The 20215-nt window shown below is 40.0% G+C and overlaps 1 protein-coding gene across 1 annotated transcript in view; it reads right to left on the bottom strand.

Annotated features, from left to right (window-relative positions):
* Positions 1-20215, bottom strand: part of PXYLP1 (2-phosphoxylose phosphatase 1) — a 59248-nt gene that overhangs the window by 24984 nt on the left and 14049 nt on the right. Inside the window, exon 2 of the mRNA XM_081861592.1 lies at positions 4750-4881. Within this exon, the coding sequence (XP_081717718.1) occupies positions 4750-4828 (79 nt within the window). The 5' untranslated portion in view covers positions 4829-4881. The remainder of the gene's footprint in view (positions 1-4749; positions 4882-20215) is intronic.

Here is a 20215-nt window from a genome sequence, read left to right as displayed (position 1 = left end):
AAACAATAATTCAACTGCTGTTTGCATCTCCCACATACATACAGTAAATCAACTATTCATTCTAGCTAATGAAAGCTTTTAAATACACCCATTTTCTATGTTTCTATATTTTTAATGTACACATGTCACCATTTACAACTGAAATGGCTTCATAAGATGACATCTTGCTAATTCTGGTCTGCAGCAAAACATTTGATAACGCAGACCAGAATGTTTTACTATGTTTTTATATACCGTATTGACCTGAATATAAGCCACATTTTTTCCCAAATTCCAGTTGTGAAAAGTTAAAGTTCGGCTTATACAGTGATACTTCAGGTTACATACGCTTCAGGTTACAGACTCAACTAACCCAGAAATAGTGCTTCAGGTTAAGAACTTTGCTTCAGGATGAGAACAGAAATTGTGCTCCGGTGGCACGGCGGCAGCAGGAGGACCCATTAGCTAATGTGGTGCTTCAGGTTAAGCACAGTTTCAGGTTAAGAACAGACCTCTGGAACGAATTAAGTACTTAACCCGAGGTACCACTGTATTTATGACCTTACGCTGCCGGCAAAGTGGTGTGGCTCCCACTCCCTGCACAGAGCAGCCCAGGAGCATGGGGCAACTGCACCTGTCCTGTCTGCGGCTCCCAAGCCACTGAATTTTAAAGGTGAGGCTTAATTGCGGGTGCGGCTTATATCTGAGCCAATACAGTATGCTGGAAGCTGCCCACAGTGGCTGGGGCAACCCAGTCAGGTGGGCTGGGTACAAATAATAAATTATTATTATTATATTATAATGGAAGGAGGACAGAAACTGAAAAAAAGACAAGCAAAAGGAAGACAGAAAGTAGGAAGCATGAGATATTTGTGAAGAAATAGAGAAGGGGGTAAAGTTTATAAACATTAATAAAGAAAAACTGTATATGTAACACTGCAACAAAGATTTTCCTCCTTTGCATCAAACAGATTAGCAAAGGAGCCAAATGAATAAATAAAAGCAGCTATACTAATATAGCTTGGGCCTAGGACTTGCTGATCAGAAGGTCGGCGGTTCGAATCCCTGTGATGGGGTAAGCGCCCGTTGCTTGGTCCCTGCTCCTGCCAACCTAGCAGTTCGAAAGCACGTCAAAGTGCAAGTAGATAAATAGGTACCACTCTGGCAGGAAGGTAAACGGCGTTTCTGTGTGCTGCTCTGGTTCGCCAGAAGCGACTTAGTCATGCTGGCCACATGACCCAGAAGCTGTATGCCGGCTCCCTCGGCCAATAAAGCGAGATGAGCGCCACAACCCCAGAGTCGGCCACGACTGGACTTAATGGTCAGGGGTCCCTTTACCTTTACCTATACTAATATAGGTTCATTGCTTTACCAAAGGGCTGGAGGGAAAGCATGGAATGATTTGATAAATGTTTATGAAAGAACAAAATAACCTCAGGGTAGAATGATAGCCAACATGCTGTGCCGTCCACGAAGAACAAAAACAAACAAACAGTCATAAATGCCCCTGTGCCACTATGACCATTAACAATGGTTAACTGATGCCTGTTTTTAACTTTGTTTTCTTTCTGCAAGCTGTTGTGGCATATTTTTATGACATAGCAACATGATAAATATTTTTATGCATAAATAATAGCTGAGGCATGGAGTACCCATCCTAATATTAATGAAGGTCAAACCATGGCAGGAGAACGTTAGAAGGCACAAGTGTAGTGCTTAACATGGCCTTCACCTACTTCCAACCTGGTCCAGATGTTTTGAACTACAACCCCCATGAGTCCTAGGCAGCAGATCTGGTTCGGACATATGGAGTTGTAGTCCATAAGATCTGGAGGTTGGCAAACACCAGCCTAACCTATAGGAAGTATTTGCTGAGGAAATGTGTATTTCTGTACACACAGAAATAATACAGCAACAGGATCTTCAGCCATCAACAAAACCCTTATATATTGTCTGTTGATACATACTGCCAAAAAGAAATATGTTTTAAATAAATAAATCCCATCCCCCCCTCCACAGTCCCTTACAGCAGTTCTGACATAATATGTGCATTGTAAGTATGACTCCTAAGCACATACGTTTCAATTATAAATGGTCAACCAAGATGCATTCAGCTAAAAATATTGAGCTAAAATGTTAATCAATACAATTTGCTTGCAGACTATCTCATAAGCTGAATTCATAGACAGCTGCAGCTCAGAGGTCATCTTTGAGTACGGTCTGTGAATGATTCATTTTGAATTGCTTCCCCATGTCTACTTACTGGAAATCTTTGCAAGAACCCAAACATGGTCACAAATTGTTAGGGTGGAATAGTAATTTGTAGAACTTGCTAAGAAGCAAGAAAACAACACATCATTTGAGTTACCTGTGTCAAGTCCCCTGAACCTCATCCTAATAATCTGCTACAGACTCCTTGTTTTCCCATACTATGGAACTTGTATAGGAGAAAACAAACACAAGCTTATCATACCAATAATGTACACTGAGCCAGCGAACAGTTCTGCCAAGAGATCCCAAAAATGGAGTTTAAAGGAAGCAAGATCTTCAGCAACTCTAGTCCCCAGAAAAATATGGAATATGAATACAAATAGACAAGAGAAAAATTAATTCAGAACAAGCCATCAGCAGAGGTGTGGTGCTGAAGGCACTCAACATACAGTATGCTAAACATACTTTAGCACATGCTAAACATAAAGCAACAGACATTCTGCCAATGCAAACGTCAAATCAGTCAAAAAGCCTAGGAAGTAGGGGGGGGGTTAAGGTGATCTTGTAGGTAAACTGGTCCCAAGTTGTTACGGGCTTTACAGTGGTACCTTGGTTCCCAAACGGCTTAGTTGCCAAACAAATCAGCTCCCGAATGCCGCAAACCCGGAAGTAAGCGTTTTCAGAAGCCAAACATCTGGCGTGGCTTCTGCTTGAGTGCAGGAAACTCCTGCTGCCAATCGGAAGCCGTGTCTTGGTTTTCGGACAGTTTCGGGAGTTGAACGGACTCCCGGAACGGATTAAGTTCAAGAACCAAGGAACCACTGTAAATAATAGTAATAATAAGAATTCCTTGAATTTAGCTTGGTAGTAAGTCAGCAACCAGTGCAGATCTCCGCTATACAGTGGTACCTCGGGTTACATACACTTCAGGTTACAGTACTTAATTCGTTCTGGAGGTCCGTTCTTAACCTGAAACTGTTCTTAACCTGAAGCACCACTTTAGCTAATGGGGCCTCCTGCTGCCGCCACGCCGCCGGAGCCTGATTTCTGTTCTCATCCTGAAGCAAAGTTCTTAACCTAAAGCACTATTTCTGGGTTAGCGGAGTGTGTAACCTGAAGTGTATGTAACCTGAAGCATATGTAACCCGAGGTACCACTGTATATAAATGTATCACAGCCAATCAAAAGGAACATCTATTTGTTTAGCAAAACATGCCAAATCAGAATCAGTAAGAGTCCATCACAAAAAGGCACACTGTCTCAATACATGAGGGCTGGTCCACATATTACAAAGAAGAGAGGTTATAATCCTTTCCTTCTACGGTTATTTAAAGAAGTCTAAAAAAGCAGAGACCTCAAAAACTAGCAACAGTCACCACAGTTTGAATTAATCAATGGAAAATCATCTTGAGATAAGTTTTTCCACAATCACATAAGCACATAAGACCAGCACAGAAGCAACTAACTGTTTGAAAGTATATAAGTATTTACAGCATGACAACCCTGGAAAGAGAGTTTGCATTGATCGTATTACTGCAAATTCCACATCTAGCTTCCAATATAAATAAGTATATATATATATTCTCTTTTTTCCCCAGTCTGTAACCAAGCTTTTGTGTTTGAGAATCACCCTGACATTTTATGCTTTACTTAATTACTCAAATTGTAGAAAGAGTCGCAATTAATGCATTTCTATTTAAAGAAAACATAGTTCTTAATATTTTTTTAATCATCAAGCAATTATCTGAAAGCACATAGACAGGGTTGTGGGGAGGGCTTTTCCTTCAATCAGTCCAATTCACATGTAGCATTAAAATGCATTGAAAAACTAATTGTGGCTTAACACAAATGAGCAGCATACTGGTGCATGCATCTCAAAAGTTCCTGATGAGCCCTTTCCGTGCCCCTGCCATGCCAGAAAGGATAACAGAATAATAGAGTTGGAAGGGACCCCCAGGATCATCTTGCAATGCAGGAATATGCAGGAATATGCAGCTGTCCCATACAGGGATTGAACCTGCAACCTTCACGTTATCAGCACCATGCTCTAACCAACTGAGCAACTTTGTGTTCTGTGAAAATAAGTGTTTGTGGTTTGTTTCTCCAAGAAACCATGGCAATCGCTTATGGTTTGTTGGAGATAAACAATCCACAAGCACTGGTTTGCATAATACATAAAGACAGCCACCGACTTATTTCTTCTCTGGTATACAAGAGCAGGGAAGGATCACATCAGGGACTTTATAGAAGTATGCACCACTGTGTGCAAATAAAGTTAAAATGATTTGATGTTACATGAAAACCAGGAAATCATCACAATCAGCATGACTTTGGTTAGAATCTGTGTAGAACTCATGTTTCTAGAATTGAAAAAGTGGTGGCATTCATTTCCCATTCACATATACAGCTTGGCATCAACTTCCTTTGAGCTATATTCAAATACGTGGTTTACAAAGAAAGGTTGGGGGCAAACAGAAAGTAGGCCAAATTTAATAGACGCCATGGTGAATGCTGTGAGGCTTTACACTTCTCACATAATGTGAACCAAGGTATACTTACAGAATTGTAGGCTAAGGCTCAGAAAGGCTAACAAGGCTGCCAAGGCCAACAAGAGCAAAAAACGATTTCGGAAAAGCATTATTATTCTTTCTGCTACTTCTTCATGATTTCACCTCCATAGTCAGATACTTCCTGTCAACACAAATACAAAAAAAATGCATTAGAGATAACCCTCACCCTTTTGAGAAACTCTGAAGCTCCAGGATTAAGAAAAAAAGGACATGGTTTCTTTCTTTTTTTAAATTCTTTTTAGTAAGTACTAGTAAAATAACTATTTCCATAAAACAAAAAGATCAGACAGAAAATATACACATTTATTATATGAAAAAGTCAAAACAATATTCACCACAGCCTACCTTGCTATCCTTTACTACCTAATACTTTTATTAATCACTTCATTACTATCACTTTATTACTGATTACTGAATTAAACTAATAAATTGCAATTGTATCTTTACAAATTCCATTTTAAATTGATACTTTAGAACAGAGGTAGCTAATAATGTGCTGCCTCCTCCAGTTGTTGTTGGGCTCCATCTCCCATTGGCCTCAGCCGGCATGGCCTATGAGAGATGCCGTCCAGGAACAGCTGGAGCAGGGGTAGTCAACCTAAGGCCCGTGGGCCGGATGTGGCCCAATCACCTTCTCAATTTGGCCCGCAAATGGTCTGGGAATCAGCATGTTTTTACATGCGTAGAATGTGTCCTTTTATTTAAAATGCATCTCTGGGTTATTTGTGGGGCCTGCCTGGTGTTTTTACCATGAGTAGAATGTGTGCTTTTATTTAAAATGCCTCTTTGGGTTATTGTGGGGCATAGGAATTCATTCTTTTCCCCTCTCCAAAATATAGTCTGACCCCTGAGCTGGAGGGTATCACCTTTGTCATCCCTACCTTCAAATAATAAAGAGGTTTGGCTTTGCTTGAGGAAGAAATGAGTTCCCTTTGCAATATTCAATAAATGGTTTCCAGCATACCAAAAAAAGTCATCCTGTTGCCTCCTCCTTTAAGCCTTTTTTCCATTCTAAGTTTATTTTTCCCTGAAAGCAAATTCCCAAACTTGTTCTCCACCTGTTGTAAAGTGCCAGGGGCCCTTTACTGGGAAATAAAGGTTTTAATACATAACTATTCAGCAAAATTCATTTAGCTCATTTCAAAATGCGATTGAGGACTGATATTCTGAGCATTTCAAAAGTCATACAAATAATTCCAAATCTTGCTTTGTACAAAGCAGTTAGGGTAACAGTGGGTGGTATCCAACTATTCAAAGTCATTACACTCAGAATAGACCCATTGAAGTAAGTGGATTTAAGTAACGTACGGTAAGTAACTGTTTAAAGGCTAAATCCACCTTGAGAACTTCCATCTCAGCCATCAAAGAAAATGTAAGGACAGTGACTGATACTCCCTCACCACTGCTGAGGGCAAAAAGGAGATGTTATGAGGACATGTAATGTGTGGCTCTGGATCCAGTGGATTCAAAACCCTTCGATTTCCCGGGGACACCCCTGGAATGGGGGGGTGGGGGTGGAACTAGCTCCTGAGGTGGCAATCGTATTTTCTTTCGCTTCCCTTGAAGAAGGAAAACTCTTCAAGAAAAAACGATCAACGAAAGGAGGAAAAAGAGAATGACGACAGCCCAGCATCTGTCCAGTTGGGTTTTGGCCCAGGAGGGTTTTGGTTTTGGCAGGTCACCCCATCAATTTCTCTCTCTCGTCAATGTAGGCCTGGACTGCCAATGGCTTTCAAGTACCAGAGCAAGGCAAAACCGGTGTTTTAAAAGAAAATTGTGACATCTAATAAATAAAAGTAATTATGCCATCCATGATTGATTTGGGATCATTCCCAATGAACAACTGTGCCCAACAGAAGCTGCCAATGCAATTTGTTTTCAGGTGCTACTTGATATTGGCTTTCCTTGGGATCAGGTACAAGTACTACAATAATACGATATAACTCATGAATAATACTGCAATAAAAACTATTTACATTGCCAAACAAAATGACACACAGCCAGGATATTAAAACTGTCACTTTCAAGTCTTTCATAATCTATTATGGGGGGGGGGGCTCATACAAGAATACAGGAAAACAAATAAACCTAATGCAATCAAGTTACAGGACCACCATACATGCAGCAATACATTCACAAATGAAATAAATAATAATACTCATCTCTTAATCTGCGGGTTGCCATCTGATTGGATTTTTTTCTGATTCCAATCTGATTTTAGGATGTATTTTAATTGATTGCCTGATTTTATGTTAATGTGTTATACATTTAATGTTAGCTGCTCTGAGCCCGGTTTTGGCCGGGGAGGGCAGGGTATAAATTATTATTATTATTAATCATATTTGAAGGCCACCAGAAGTGGCGCTGTGGGTTAAACCACAGAGCCTAGGACTTGCTGATCAGAAGGTCGGCGGTTCGAATCCCCGCAACAGGGTGAGCTCCCGTTGCTTGGTCCCTGCTCCTGCCAACCTAGCAGTTCAAAAGCACGTCAAAGTGCAAGTAGATAAATAGGTACCGCTCCGGCGGGAAGGTAAACGGCGTTTCTGTGCGCTGCTCTGGTTCGCCAGAAGCGGCTTAGTCATGCTGGCCACATGACCCGGAAGCTGTACGCCGGCTCCCTCGGCCAATAAAGCGAGATGAGCGCCGCAACCCCAGAGTCGTCCGCAACTGGACCTAATGGTCAGGGATCCATTTACCTTTACCTTTTAGAAGTATCTAACTGCTAGAAAGGAAATATAGCTAAAATATTAAGATGTACGGCATGAGGCTATATCAACAAAGTTGAAATTACAGATAAACAGTTAGACAACAAGGGAAGAGTGGGGAACTAGGCTGTAGCTAGGGTCCCCAGTTATGCAATGCTCTCCCCGGGCAGGTTTGCCTAGCACCTCTGTTACATATTTTTAGGTGCCAGGCAAAAAAAATTCCTTCTCCCAGGCCTTGGCTAATGAAACAATCTATGGCCTTTTAAACTGGGGTGTACTGTTTTGTTTGTTACTATGTTACGTATTTTGGTGTTTTTATACTGTACACCACCCTGTGATCTTCAGATGAAAGGCGGTATAGAAATGTAAGAAACAATAATAATAACTGGGCCACACACTCTCTTTTCCTAATTTTTTTTTTTTAATAAAAGCAGCCCATTGCCTCAGAACTATGCATGGGCTGCATTTTTCCATCAATAAACCTGAGAAGACTTATCTACCCAACCTGAGCTGTTCTACAAAGTGACAGCATCACACAGGGCTCTTTAAGAAGTACACTAGATGCTTCAGGTTCCCTTTATGGAGCAGGAGGAGAAATGTTGCATGTGAAGCCCCTGAGAGACAATGAATACTACCACTATGAGTTCTAATCTTTCTGGCACTCCCTTTTCTTTCTACGAATACTGTTGTCAGCCAGAAACAGCCTAGCAAAAGAACCCACATCACCATCACTTGTGAGTCATTGGTATCTCACTGCAGTGTTCTTTCTACAGCCAGCTACCAGATTGTTTAAATTAATGGACACATATAATAAAAACATGAAGCAGTCTTGAGTTCACAACCTGGATCTCATATAATAGACCACTGTATATAGAGGTTACCAAAAAATTATTCTCAGCAATGCAGTATGACCATGTGATTTGACTTAATCCCATCAAGGGACTCCATAATGGTGCCCTTCTAGATTGTGCAGCATAAACTTGTGTAGAGAATTTGGTCAAGCTGCCGGTTTCGCAGTTTTTGCTTCAGCCACCATACAAAAGAGTATTTGGTCACTTTCATGTGGGAGTCAGAAGCAGCCCATCGTTCTGCTACTTTAGAGCAGCAGTCTTCTGTCTCGCCCAGAGTAAACACATTATTACACTGAATCACTGTGACAGCTTAAATGAATTGATTAAAATGGCTTGTCTCCATAATAATCAATAGCACTCTTCAAAGTCTGCCTCCATGAAATTACTGTACTTATCTGGTGTGAGAGATCAGAACGATGCAAACTGACACAATACGAGAAAGCGAGAGAGAGAGAAACAGTAAATGAAAAAACTCACCACTCCATTGCCAACCAAGTCTCCATTGCCAACCAAACCTCAGGGGTGTGAGGAACCTCAAGAAGTGTCCCATTAGAGGCTCTCAGTGATTTGGTTAGAGCATAAGGAATCATTATTTGTGAGTTCTTCAAAAGTTATTGGACCTTTCAAACTATTAGCAACTCCAGAAGTTAAATTTAAAATATAGCTGTTTTGTGGGGCGAGGCAGGGGGGACCTAGGATCTTATTCTCCACTTTTTAAAGTTTCACATAAAAAATCAGGAAAGACATGCACTATATCTTTGGGGAAATGTTTTCACACTTCTTTTACCGAGTTACCTTTTTCCACTGGTGTAAATAGCAGTAAGTTCCTGTAAATAGCACACAAATTTTTGGCTGAAACACAATTTGACTGTTTCTTAATGGCCTCTAGGCTTCTGTTCACCTATTATGAACAGCTATGAAAAATAAATATTGAGAGACTGACCCTTAACTCCTTGCTTAGAAATAAAACAGAATAATACAGGTATGAGTATGTGCCATGAGCTCAGCTCAGTTCTGCTTGGCAGTTTGCCTTTCCCATTCTACCTGGAAGTTCTGTCTGTCCTGTAGCTCTAGCAGGAGCAGATAGGGGGAAAGAAGAGTCCCTTGGGTGGCTGAACAAAAGGAGGAATTTCCAAATCCTTCCTGCAAAGATCTGTTCGCTGCTGTGGTGAACACTTCTGTGTGTGCCTCAGCGATGGAAAGAGAGTGACACTGAGCAGACATTGCGCTTGACACCCACAAGAAAACATTGTTCCTGTTCTTTGTACTCAAAATGAATAATATTGTTAGTCTAGTCTTTCCAAGTTCTACTGGGTGGCTAATTTGCATTATCTTCACTCTACCTTTGACTATTCTCATGTCTTCTGCTTATCTGCTGATCCCTTTCCTGAATGCTGCTAACCCAGAACTTTAACCTTTAACAAAGTTACCACCTGCCACTGATTTTCCTTCCAATTCAATCTGCAAAGTGAATTCATGCACTCTGAAATTTTTGATTAACTAATTAAGTGATTTAGCAGATCTTTTCTAAATCAATATTCCTGATCCTATTGAGACTTTGATTCACTTTGCATCTTTGAACTAGTCACTGAAGAGTGTTGATTAATGAACTCAAGAAAAATCAACCGACTGCACATCTTTAATGTTTTGACTAATCTTCCAATAATCTTATGTCTTTAGTTATTGAATTTTTTAAATAAAATGTGCATTTGATCCAATGCTTCATGAACAGAGCTCCACTTGTGCAATGGGACTTCCCCTTCCTCTGCTGCCATAGCCCCAAATCTGTTATGAAGGCTCCCCCAAACCTCAGGATTAATTTTTGAGGGTTGCAGGTAATATTCTGAAGTGCAACCCAGTAAGTCTAGGTTTCTCTGTGACACAAACTGGGAGTTAACAAGCACACAGAGTATTAGGATCAAGTTTTCTTATGATTTCCCCTAATTACTGTAGAAAATATTTCTAACATCTGAAGAAAATTTCCAGCACAAAATATTAAGATATTGTTCAGAAGAGCCAAGCGTTTGCATTCCAAATGCATCAAGGGGTGCAATCTGTAGCCTTATTCGGATATTCGTGTGTATAACATTGTATGGAAAGATAGCAGGAAGGACCGCGTACTCTAGGCTCACCACTAAGTTCTGTTGTGTTATTCTGAGAGAATACTGCCCCCCCACACCCGTGTGCTCTGCCCACAATACATTGATGCCCACCAGCTCTTCTTGCTCTATTTACGGTTTTGTTTTGTAAGTTACGACAAGATATCACTAGCCCAGTCATGGACTTCTGTAAATGAAATCTCTGACAATCGCAGGACTGTACTTCATAGTCTGTCATGGCAACTAAAAGCAGCCCTCGTCTCCGTATATTAATGATCCAGAATGTTTTGCACAAATGAGTTGCTTCCCACCCTCAGTAAATCTCATTATTAGACTGTGCAGTAAATTTCTATTGCTTCCAAAGGCTTCTGATCAGTTACAAGAACCAAGCTGCAGTAAGTCCTTTGAATTCAACACCTTGTCAGTGTGACAGATAGCTAATTTGAGCTTGGGCAAAACATTTTAAGGACTGCTCCAGCACAGAACTAAGAGAAGGGGCCAAGGAGGGGAAAATTAAATTTGAAAATATTAAACCAGAATGGCTAACCCTGTATCACTCCAGCCATTCACCAGATAGTAGCCTGGATCCCAAAATACGCTTCACATTTATGCACCAGCAAGATGCAAAATGTAACTATGGATTCTCTTTCTCTTACATCTTGAAAACTTTCTTATGATCCTCATGGCTGAAACTATGGGCTATTTTTTAACTGCTTTGATTCAACTTTGCTAGCATTGCCAGGGACTGAAAAATTGCCACAGGAGCCGGATGTAGATTATGGGCTGCCAGTTGGCTGCCCGCGCTTCAGACAACTGGAATTTTTTATTAAGAATCAACCTCTTCCAGCCTTACATATGTCTAAGCAAAGTGTTTCAAGTAATGGGTTACAAGAATAAATTCGAAACCCCATCTCCACACATTGAACTTCACCTGATTAAGGACTACAATGGTCACTGCTACACACTCACACCAAGTTTTATTAAGGTTCAGCATTTGCTAAACCAGTCTCAATGCTTTTCTTCCCCAAACAAATTGCATGCAGTAAACAAACATCAAACTTTGGTTACAGCTTGTGGCTTGTTAGGAGCAAGACAAACACAAACCCAGGTATACACCTAACGGTAAACCAAACCATGCCATTAGTTCTAGGTAGCATGGCAGCACCAGGAGCAGCAAAAAGAACAAAGCAGCCATGATTTTCCAACTGAGTGGCTGTATGCATACTCATTCTTGCTAAGAAATAATCTGGTTTAGCATTATGTGCGAAACAGCTATTATATTCTTCAAGAGGATGAATCTTAATAATAACTTCACAGATTATTGGAGTACGACATAATTGTAGCTATTTAGTTGTGGAAATAATTCTCAGAAATGCCATCAGTTATGCACCTCTCACTATTACACAATATTTTACACTAATTGGGGGGGGGGGTCCTAATTATTCAAACCAAAACAAATCCATATATAGATAGAGAGAGGTAGAAGAACATAAAAATTGCAATTTTTCTTTAGCAGCCATTTTTTAAATGAAAAGGCAGTGGGGATTATGTAATAGCTTGAAAGGATTATTTAGTAATTGGATTCTTGCAAATACAGAGCTTCTAATCTCCCCCTCTCCAAGCCCTCCCTATTTCCTTTGTCAGCCACCGAATATACTTGTTAGTCATGCCTATGATCATGGAATTATGCTCAACATGGCCTTTTACCCTACATCCCCACATCTGATATTCTGAATCTTCAATGTTCTTGCACACCAGCTCCAAGACCAGCATTCCCTCTACATCAGTATAATTATCACTGACCCTTCCTGAGGCAGCCTCTCATATTGCCTGAAAAGCTGTTTCTGAACTTGGGGGGGGGGGGAAATCACTGTGCACACATGGCAGAGGAGGAAGAATGGAATGGGTAGAAACTGATGACATACATGCTGTGCAAATGCAAAAGATGGGTGGTTTGAATCCAAGGCCCCAAGTTTCATTGTTTATTATTCTAAAAAGCCTTCAATTCTCCTGCTATCCCCCTTCAACTTCACTAGATAAGTCACTTGGCCATTACACTATTGTTTCGTTGTACATCTAAGAATTATCCTGCCCCTATGAAAAAAAGGAGAGAACCAAGAGTAGCACTGTTTTTTGACTGCAATGCTCCCAGCTTGAGTCTAGGTTGCATTTAAACACAGGTTTAGCTGTTTTAGACACTCCTAGTGTCCAGCTGTAACTTTCATGCTACTTGTATGATTTAATGGAAAGACATAGTAACTAAAAGGAAAAAAAGGTAGAACAGTATTGTAAACTTGTGAGATGGCCACACTCACCACTGGCATGTGGTCCCAGAAAGTTGGCCAAGGGTGAATTTGACTCTCAGGCCAAAAAATGTTAACCACTCTTGTCATACAGAGTTAGTGCAAAGACATTTATTTATTTATTTATTTATTTATTTATTTGTTTGTTTGTTTATTAAGATTTCACTTATGGCAAAATCATAGAGTCCGTAGAGTCCCAAGTATTGGGAAAAGATAGAATGCAAACATAAGAAAGAAAAAGACATTTGATAATTTGTTTGTATTAACTCTTTAATCATGTGTTTCACTTGTTTTTCTGTTACAAATTGCAGTGCTGGAAGTGAGCAGCAAAGTGTTCAGGGGAAGTGTTGGAGAGATTTGGAACGGAGATTATGCCTTGCTTTCCTCTGTTTAAAAGCAAAGTGCTGAGCATTTCTTTGAATAACAACAAGTTCTTGACCTGCACAAGGCCCAAAGATAATAACAGCTGCGTCATTTAAAAAAAACATGGAACTTTATTTTAAAGAAAATATCCTTTCTCTGCACTCTTTGTAAAAGACCACTTTTTAAAAATTCCCACTATCTCCTGTCATGGGGAAAACGTTTTTATTAAATCAAAAATATTTCACAAACTTCTAAGTACCACCTAAAAGCTCTTGGTGAAATTGCAAGTATTCTAATAGCTTAGGACACAGTGCTTGTTATGATTCTGATGCAAAGTACTTGGGGACAGTTTTGCCCTGAAAATCACACACTAAAGTCATTGTGTATATGTTCCACTTGTGGGAATCTCATAGGCATATAGTCAGCCACTGTGGGAAAAAGGACGGTGGACTAACCAGACCTTTGGACTGACCCATCAGGACAGTCGTTACGTAATCATGTTCTTATCAACTAAGAATGGTTATATGCTGCGTTCAATATCTACTGGAGTTAAATTCCTTGCACGTTCTCAGGCAAAGAGACTGAGATCCTTTATTTCATAGTGTTAACATGCTTTGGCTTCCCTGCAGTTCCACTCCAGGGTAGCTCAAAGAATATTACGGACTTGTGGTGTCATGTTATTCTTAATCTCTTGCTTTTTCTGTCTTATCACACACATCTTAAAAGCACAACCTAGAAAGAATTGTACACACACACACACAAAACATGTTGAGCGCTGTTTTGAACAGGCATGCCAATAAAGGGAACAAAATGCAAGTTGTTTACATAAAATATTGTAAAATGTTTATGGGGAAGTACCAATTAAAAACAAAATTTTAAAAACAATGTATACCTAATAAAACCCTATGTCTGGGTAGTTTTAGCAGACATTAAACAAGTACAGTGAGGATGCCAGCCTGATTGTAATAGGCAGGCTGTTCCAGAGAATATGCCCTGCCGGACTAAAATATTAATTACTGGCAGATGTGGAATGAACACTATTTGGCACTTGCAGAAGTGTAAGTTCTGCAGATCAAATTGGTTAAATGGACATGAATATGAAAAGGTAAACTGGCCTGGAGCTGCTAAGGGCTTTATATACTAACCGGAACACCCTATTATTTGTAGTATTTGTATGCCTCTTTTCAAACCAGGCATCTCAAAACAATTTACATGATTATTTTTTTAAAAAAACTAACAATCTATAACAAGTGTGATACAATAAACACAGGATAGCAGAGCAGAAAGGAAAAAACAAGTCAGATTCATAATACAGAATAGCAACTACAATAAAGGAATGGAAGAGTGGGAATTCTCTCATCCCTGGTTATGTCACAACAGGTGAGTGTTAATAGTAGTTCTCTGGTGATCACTCATAGCTGAGTAAGATTGTCTTCCATGAACACGGTCTTAACAGTGAGTCCGTAAGTGACTGTGGAGGCCAATTCTGGATCCGCAAGTCCTTCCTTCCACAGTGGGGACATAGGTTTCCAGGCAGGAGTTGACCACGATGAGGGTTTGCCAAATGTGCCTTCCTCTTAGCACTTTCATCATGAGTTCAAGCATTAATAAGTAGGACAAAACAAAAAGAACCATTTTCCTCCAAATTGGCATGCGACTGAAGACCTCCCTTAGATATTTGCTCTCAGTTGCCTGCATTCAGGTCTCTGTGTTCACTGCATTATGACTGCTCTTCAGTCAAGTTCTCCAAGTATTGTTTCTCCTTTCCTCAAGGCAAGATTGTTCTTCAGTATCCCTGTGGTGACAAGATGTGCGAAGGTTGGACCACCTAATGTGGAACTAGTACAAGCTGAATGTTCGGCAACTTAATGCTATTCTATCTTCTCTCTCCTCCCTCTGGGCAAGTTAGTTCCACAGAGATACACTGACGGCCAGGAGATATGACTGAGATACTCTCCAAGTTCTGTGCAGAACAGCAATAGCCATCATATGCTAACAAGAGGTGCTGCTAAGCCACCAAGGCCACATGGGCCTCCCGTGGCAAAGCTAGATCCAGAAGAATCTCCAGACTGCAGGTAATTAGCCAATTTCTCATCCACAGCACCTCTGTCTTGTCAAGATTCAAGGTCAGTTTATTTTTCCACAGCCAGCACACCACTGCGTTCAGGAACCAATCTAGGATCCACACAATCTCTGCTATTTTACATGTTCCAGAGAAATATTGTTGAGTGTTGTCAGCATACGTATGGCACCGTACTCCATACTCCCAACAGTTTCATATATTCAACTGCACTGAGGATTAAATAGTGTCATGTGGCACTTCACAGCATAAATGCCAAGGGGCCAAAAGGCACTCTCCAACGTAGGCCATCAGCTAATTAATGGCCTTTGGGAATAACTTAACATATGCAATTAGATAGCAAGGTACTATTTAGGAGCACAGGAAATTATAGAGGCAGAGAAAATGATGAGGTAAAGGAGTTTATTCAGGCTTTAAAAACAAATAAACCACACACACACTTTTAAAAATACATGTTCCAAGCAAAATGAAGAAGGGATGTGTGGCAAGCCTAGATGACTTGATCACATAATCTGCATTTCTGGGAAATCTGTCCTGTCATTACATTATTTCCTCCTGCTACCAGTTTCAGTCTTTGCTTTCTATTGTGCTATTCTATGGACACTGTACCAGGAACTACAAAAAAAGCACGCATAGGTTGATAAAAGCTACAGCTTTTATTCAAGGTAATAATACAAAATTGTTCTTGCACTAGAAATCAGTTGTCAAGGAAACTCCTGAAAGCATTTCCTAGACCAATCTGTATAGCAAGAGATGACATTCCTATTATATCCATTCCTCCAGCTACCGCATGAGATATTTTGCTACCAATCAATTGCTTTGCCACAGTTTAATGGGAATAGTAAAATACTGAATAATTGGAAGGGAAATATCAGTCAAACAGCTATCAGCATTTCTGAATTTGGTCTTAATGTGTGAGAAAGTGTGTATACGTTTTATGCCAGTACAGTGGTACCTCGGGTTAAGTACTTAATTCATTCCGGAGGTCCGTACTTAACCTGAAACTGTTCTTAACCTGAAGCACCACTTTAGCTAATGGGGCCTCCTGCTGCCACCGCGCCGCCGGAGCACGATTTCTGTTCTCATCCTGAAGCAAAGTTCTTAACCTGAAGCATTATTTCTGGGTTAGCGGAGTATGTAACCTGAAGCGTATGTAACCCGAGGTACCACTGTATAAGTATAAACTAAGTTAGCTATGCTGGTCCACAAGAAAAAACTCCAAAAGTCCACAGTCAAGCAGCATCTTTATTAGGATCAACCAAAAAGACACAAAAACGTGGTAAGCTTTTATGTTCTCCAGAATTCTTCAGCAGGCAAAATATAAACAAAGCAGGGAATACTGGGATGAGGGAAAACAAAGAAAAGAGTAGGGTATTGTATCCATGAGGTCAGCTTGTACACTCGCTTCCAAAATGAAAGGTGAAAGGAAGGGCTTCAATATTTGGCTGCACACCTAGGAATCTGAGATAAAGCAGCAATTACTACTTAACTGGTTTAACTCCTGGCTTTGCCATGATAACAGAATACCCCATTTCTGTTTACTTCTGCTCTCTGCCTGTGTGTTTTGTTTAAGGTATTGGTCACACCTGGATTACAAACAGACTTCATTTTCTTTTTTAAAAAATGGAGAAAGAAACCATTGTTTCTTTATCCCAAGATTCTAAATATTGCGTAACTCAATATCTGTAGCACCTCAGAGGAGCATCTTCATTTTGCAATCTCATTCTTGGGGCTGAGGCTACAAGCTGTCATGGCCACATCTAACCCAATTTTTCTACTGTCAGTGGAGAAATCCGAGGGCTCCCTTGGACCAAAAGTAAAGACACCAACAAGGACAATTGGAGCAAAACAGCAGCCAGTAGGCTTGGTCTTTATTGAAGACTGTCGTGACAGTAAAGTAAGACAATTGGAGGGAGAGAGAGTCCCAGCCTTACAGATGCAATTTGATGACCATAAGTTGATGCCTGCTATGATTGAATTTAAAGAAAATCAGATTTTGAGGATCAGAGCCCTACCTGAACTGGAGAAGAAAAGTTTGATAGGTTTCTTTACACAGGAAGTTGATGACTTTTGGGACCTGGACTTGGGTCAAGAAGAGATTAAAACTGTGAGGGCTCTCGGACTTGGAAGAGGAGGGAAAAAAGAAAAGAACAAAATAAGAGGCTGTTGGAACTACCAGAGGAACTTAGAAGAACAACAGTCAAGAGTGGAAATTTTGAAAGGTGTCCTGAAATACCTTTCGGATCTTAGATTCAACTACGGAGATTTGGTTGCCCTGTCGAGAAGGAATAAAATCATCTTTAGGTGGGAGTTTCCCCGAGATCTACTCTTTAGCCTCAAAGGAAGGAAAATGAAAATAAGATCAGTGGAAGACAAAGTAAAGTTCATGTATAAATATGAAGAAGACTCACAGAAGGGACTTGGAAAAGAGTTAAGAGCATCGGACAGAAGATCACCAGGTTGATGGACTATAGGGAATTGGAGGATATGACTGGCAGAATCCGGGACCAGGAAGAAGAGTCAGTGGAAGAAGATTGGAAAAAGTTTAAAGACTATTTATAAAAATATTGTAAAATTAATGAGTCTTAGAAAAATGTTGGAAAGGAGCTATATGGCTTTAGTAGAAATGTTACAAGGAATTAAGTACAAATAGATTATTAGAGTATTAAAGGGAAAATAAAGTTAAAATATGTTAAGACAATAATATATTAAAGGGAAAAATAAGGTTAGAATATGTTAAGATAAATTACAGGACAGAAAACAGAGGAAGATGGAAAGGAATTGCTGAAACAGTTAATTAAAGTGGAATACAAAAAGGGAGGTGTGAGGAGGTCGTTGAAACAAGTAAATGAAAGTTAAGATACTGAACTTATTAGATTTTTTTAAAAAATTGTGTTTGTTTGGTTTTGTTAATTTAATGTTTGGGGGTTGGTGTTGTGTGGTGTTTTTGTTTTTGTATTGTATTGTTTTGCTTTGTTTAATTCTTTTTCTTTTGCAGTTTTAAAATGTTAATAAATATTATTTTTTAAAAAAAGAAGAAGACTGTCGCGACAGGACTCCCACCCACTGCAAGATGAAGCAAGATGGAAGCCCTGAACAAAAGGAGACCCCAACTTTTATTAGCTACTAATCCCTCATGCTACACTCCTAAGATTACATCACTACATCATGACTACATCATTGATACATCACAGAAAGGAGGGGTTGAAGGAGGAGTTGTGGTGCTAACCTGAGTGTCTTGTCACTTGGCCGGTTCCTCCTTTCCCCCTCCCCATGAGTACTTTCCAGAGGAAAAAGGGGAGTTCGCAGTTTCTTGCCCCCAGAGGGAAGGGCTGATCACTGTCCTTTGTTTCAGTTCGTACTGATTCTACTTCCATATGCAGGTCTTTTGTGACTGTAATGATCTTCTGTCTAGGACCATCAAGGTTGTCATGCCAACTGGGTAGAGCTCGCTGAGGACGTGTTGGCTGCCTTGTGTCAAGTCACATCCCCCCCCCCCCCTTTGATAGTCCTTCCTTCATGGTGTAAAATAAAAGTGGAACGGTACAGATCCGAAGTACGGGTGATTTTCTATGAATTTATAACAGAAGCATCGCGTATGTCGTGTGTGAGTGCCATGTTTGTACAAACTGAATGATTTTTTTTGGGGGGGGGGGTTCCTGCAACACTACTTATTTTGTTTTTCCTTCCAACCTTTCAGCTTTAATCAGACCATACTGCCTGCGCATACATCACTCCATGAAAGAAAACAGGGGATATCCAAAGACCAAAATATGATCCATCAAACTGAAAAGAATGCTAATAACTAATCTTGTACTGGAATCAGCAACAACCCCCCCCCCCCCCGTAAATTTGATTTAAAACAGTAGACAGCCAGTAGACTTACAAGATTTCCCCCCGACTCCGAAAGATCTAGAACAGATCTAGTGGGTGGTTTTCATGCTAGGGTGGGTATTGACAACGAACAATTAAGTAGCATTTTAGATTGGAATACCACCAATGATATTGCACATTCAATGAAAATAGGAAGACTCTCTAGAGACAAGGTTATAAATAGGGAAGGCATATGCTTGCTCGAGCTGTGTAATAAGTTTAGCTTACAAATTGTGAATGGTTCAATAGATGGGGATAGAAATGGGGAATTTACATATTCCCCCTCCCCTGAGGATGTAATGTCATCGACTATATGCTGGTCCCTTGCAACTCTGTAAATCTGATAGTGGAGTTTAGAGTTGGGACATGTACCGAAAGCGATCACCAACCATTGTTGATGTCTATAAATTTAAACTTTGATTTAGAAATAACTAATCATAATAATACATTTTTTTGTCAACATGAGCATATGACCCAACTAAAATGGTCCCAGGAAATGAGTGTAACAGTGGGGCAAAAACTTACAGTTGGTTTTAGAAACCAGGTACTCTTTAATCTGAAGTACATAAATTCTCGTAGTGACGTTCTGGAAGTTATATAGTGAAATCTTCAAAATGTTTGGAGAGCTTAATACTCCACCAAAAGTCAGGACACTTAAAAACAGAACTAGTCCCCGGTTCGACAATGAATGTCTTCAACTTAAAAGAAAATTGCACCAAATTTCAAAGATAACCATACCAAACTAGAACCTTCATACTTTGATGAAAAAAGAAAATATCACCTTGTTCTGGCCAAAAAGAAAAATATGCCACCCAAAAATGATCCCAATTACTTGATTCCATCCAAAACAAAAATAACAAAGCAGTTTGGTTGATAGTACAGTGGTACATCGATTCTCGAACAGAATCAGTTCCGCAAACCCGTTCAGCTTCCAAAACATTCAGAAACTGAGGTGCAGCTTCCCATTGGTTGCAATAGCTTCTTGCACTCAGCAGAAGTCACGTCGTATGTTCAGGTTCCAAAAAATGTTCAAAAACGGAAGCATTTACTTCTGGGTTTTTGGCGTTCAAGAAACGAAATGTACAACAACGGAGGTGTTCGAGAACCGAGGTATCCCCATATATGGAGGTCTGAAAGCTGGCGACCAATCAGCTGCCCCATCAATTGCAGAATCTAAATGG

The sequence above is a fragment of the Podarcis erhardii genome (assembly GCF_964252035.2).
Source record: "Podarcis erhardii genome assembly, chromosome: 5".
In the NCBI taxonomy this organism is placed as follows: Eukaryota; Metazoa; Chordata; class Lepidosauria; order Squamata; family Lacertidae; genus Podarcis; species Podarcis erhardii.
The sequence above is the reverse complement of the archived record's forward strand: the minus strand, read 5'-3'. Positions and strand labels throughout refer to the sequence as shown.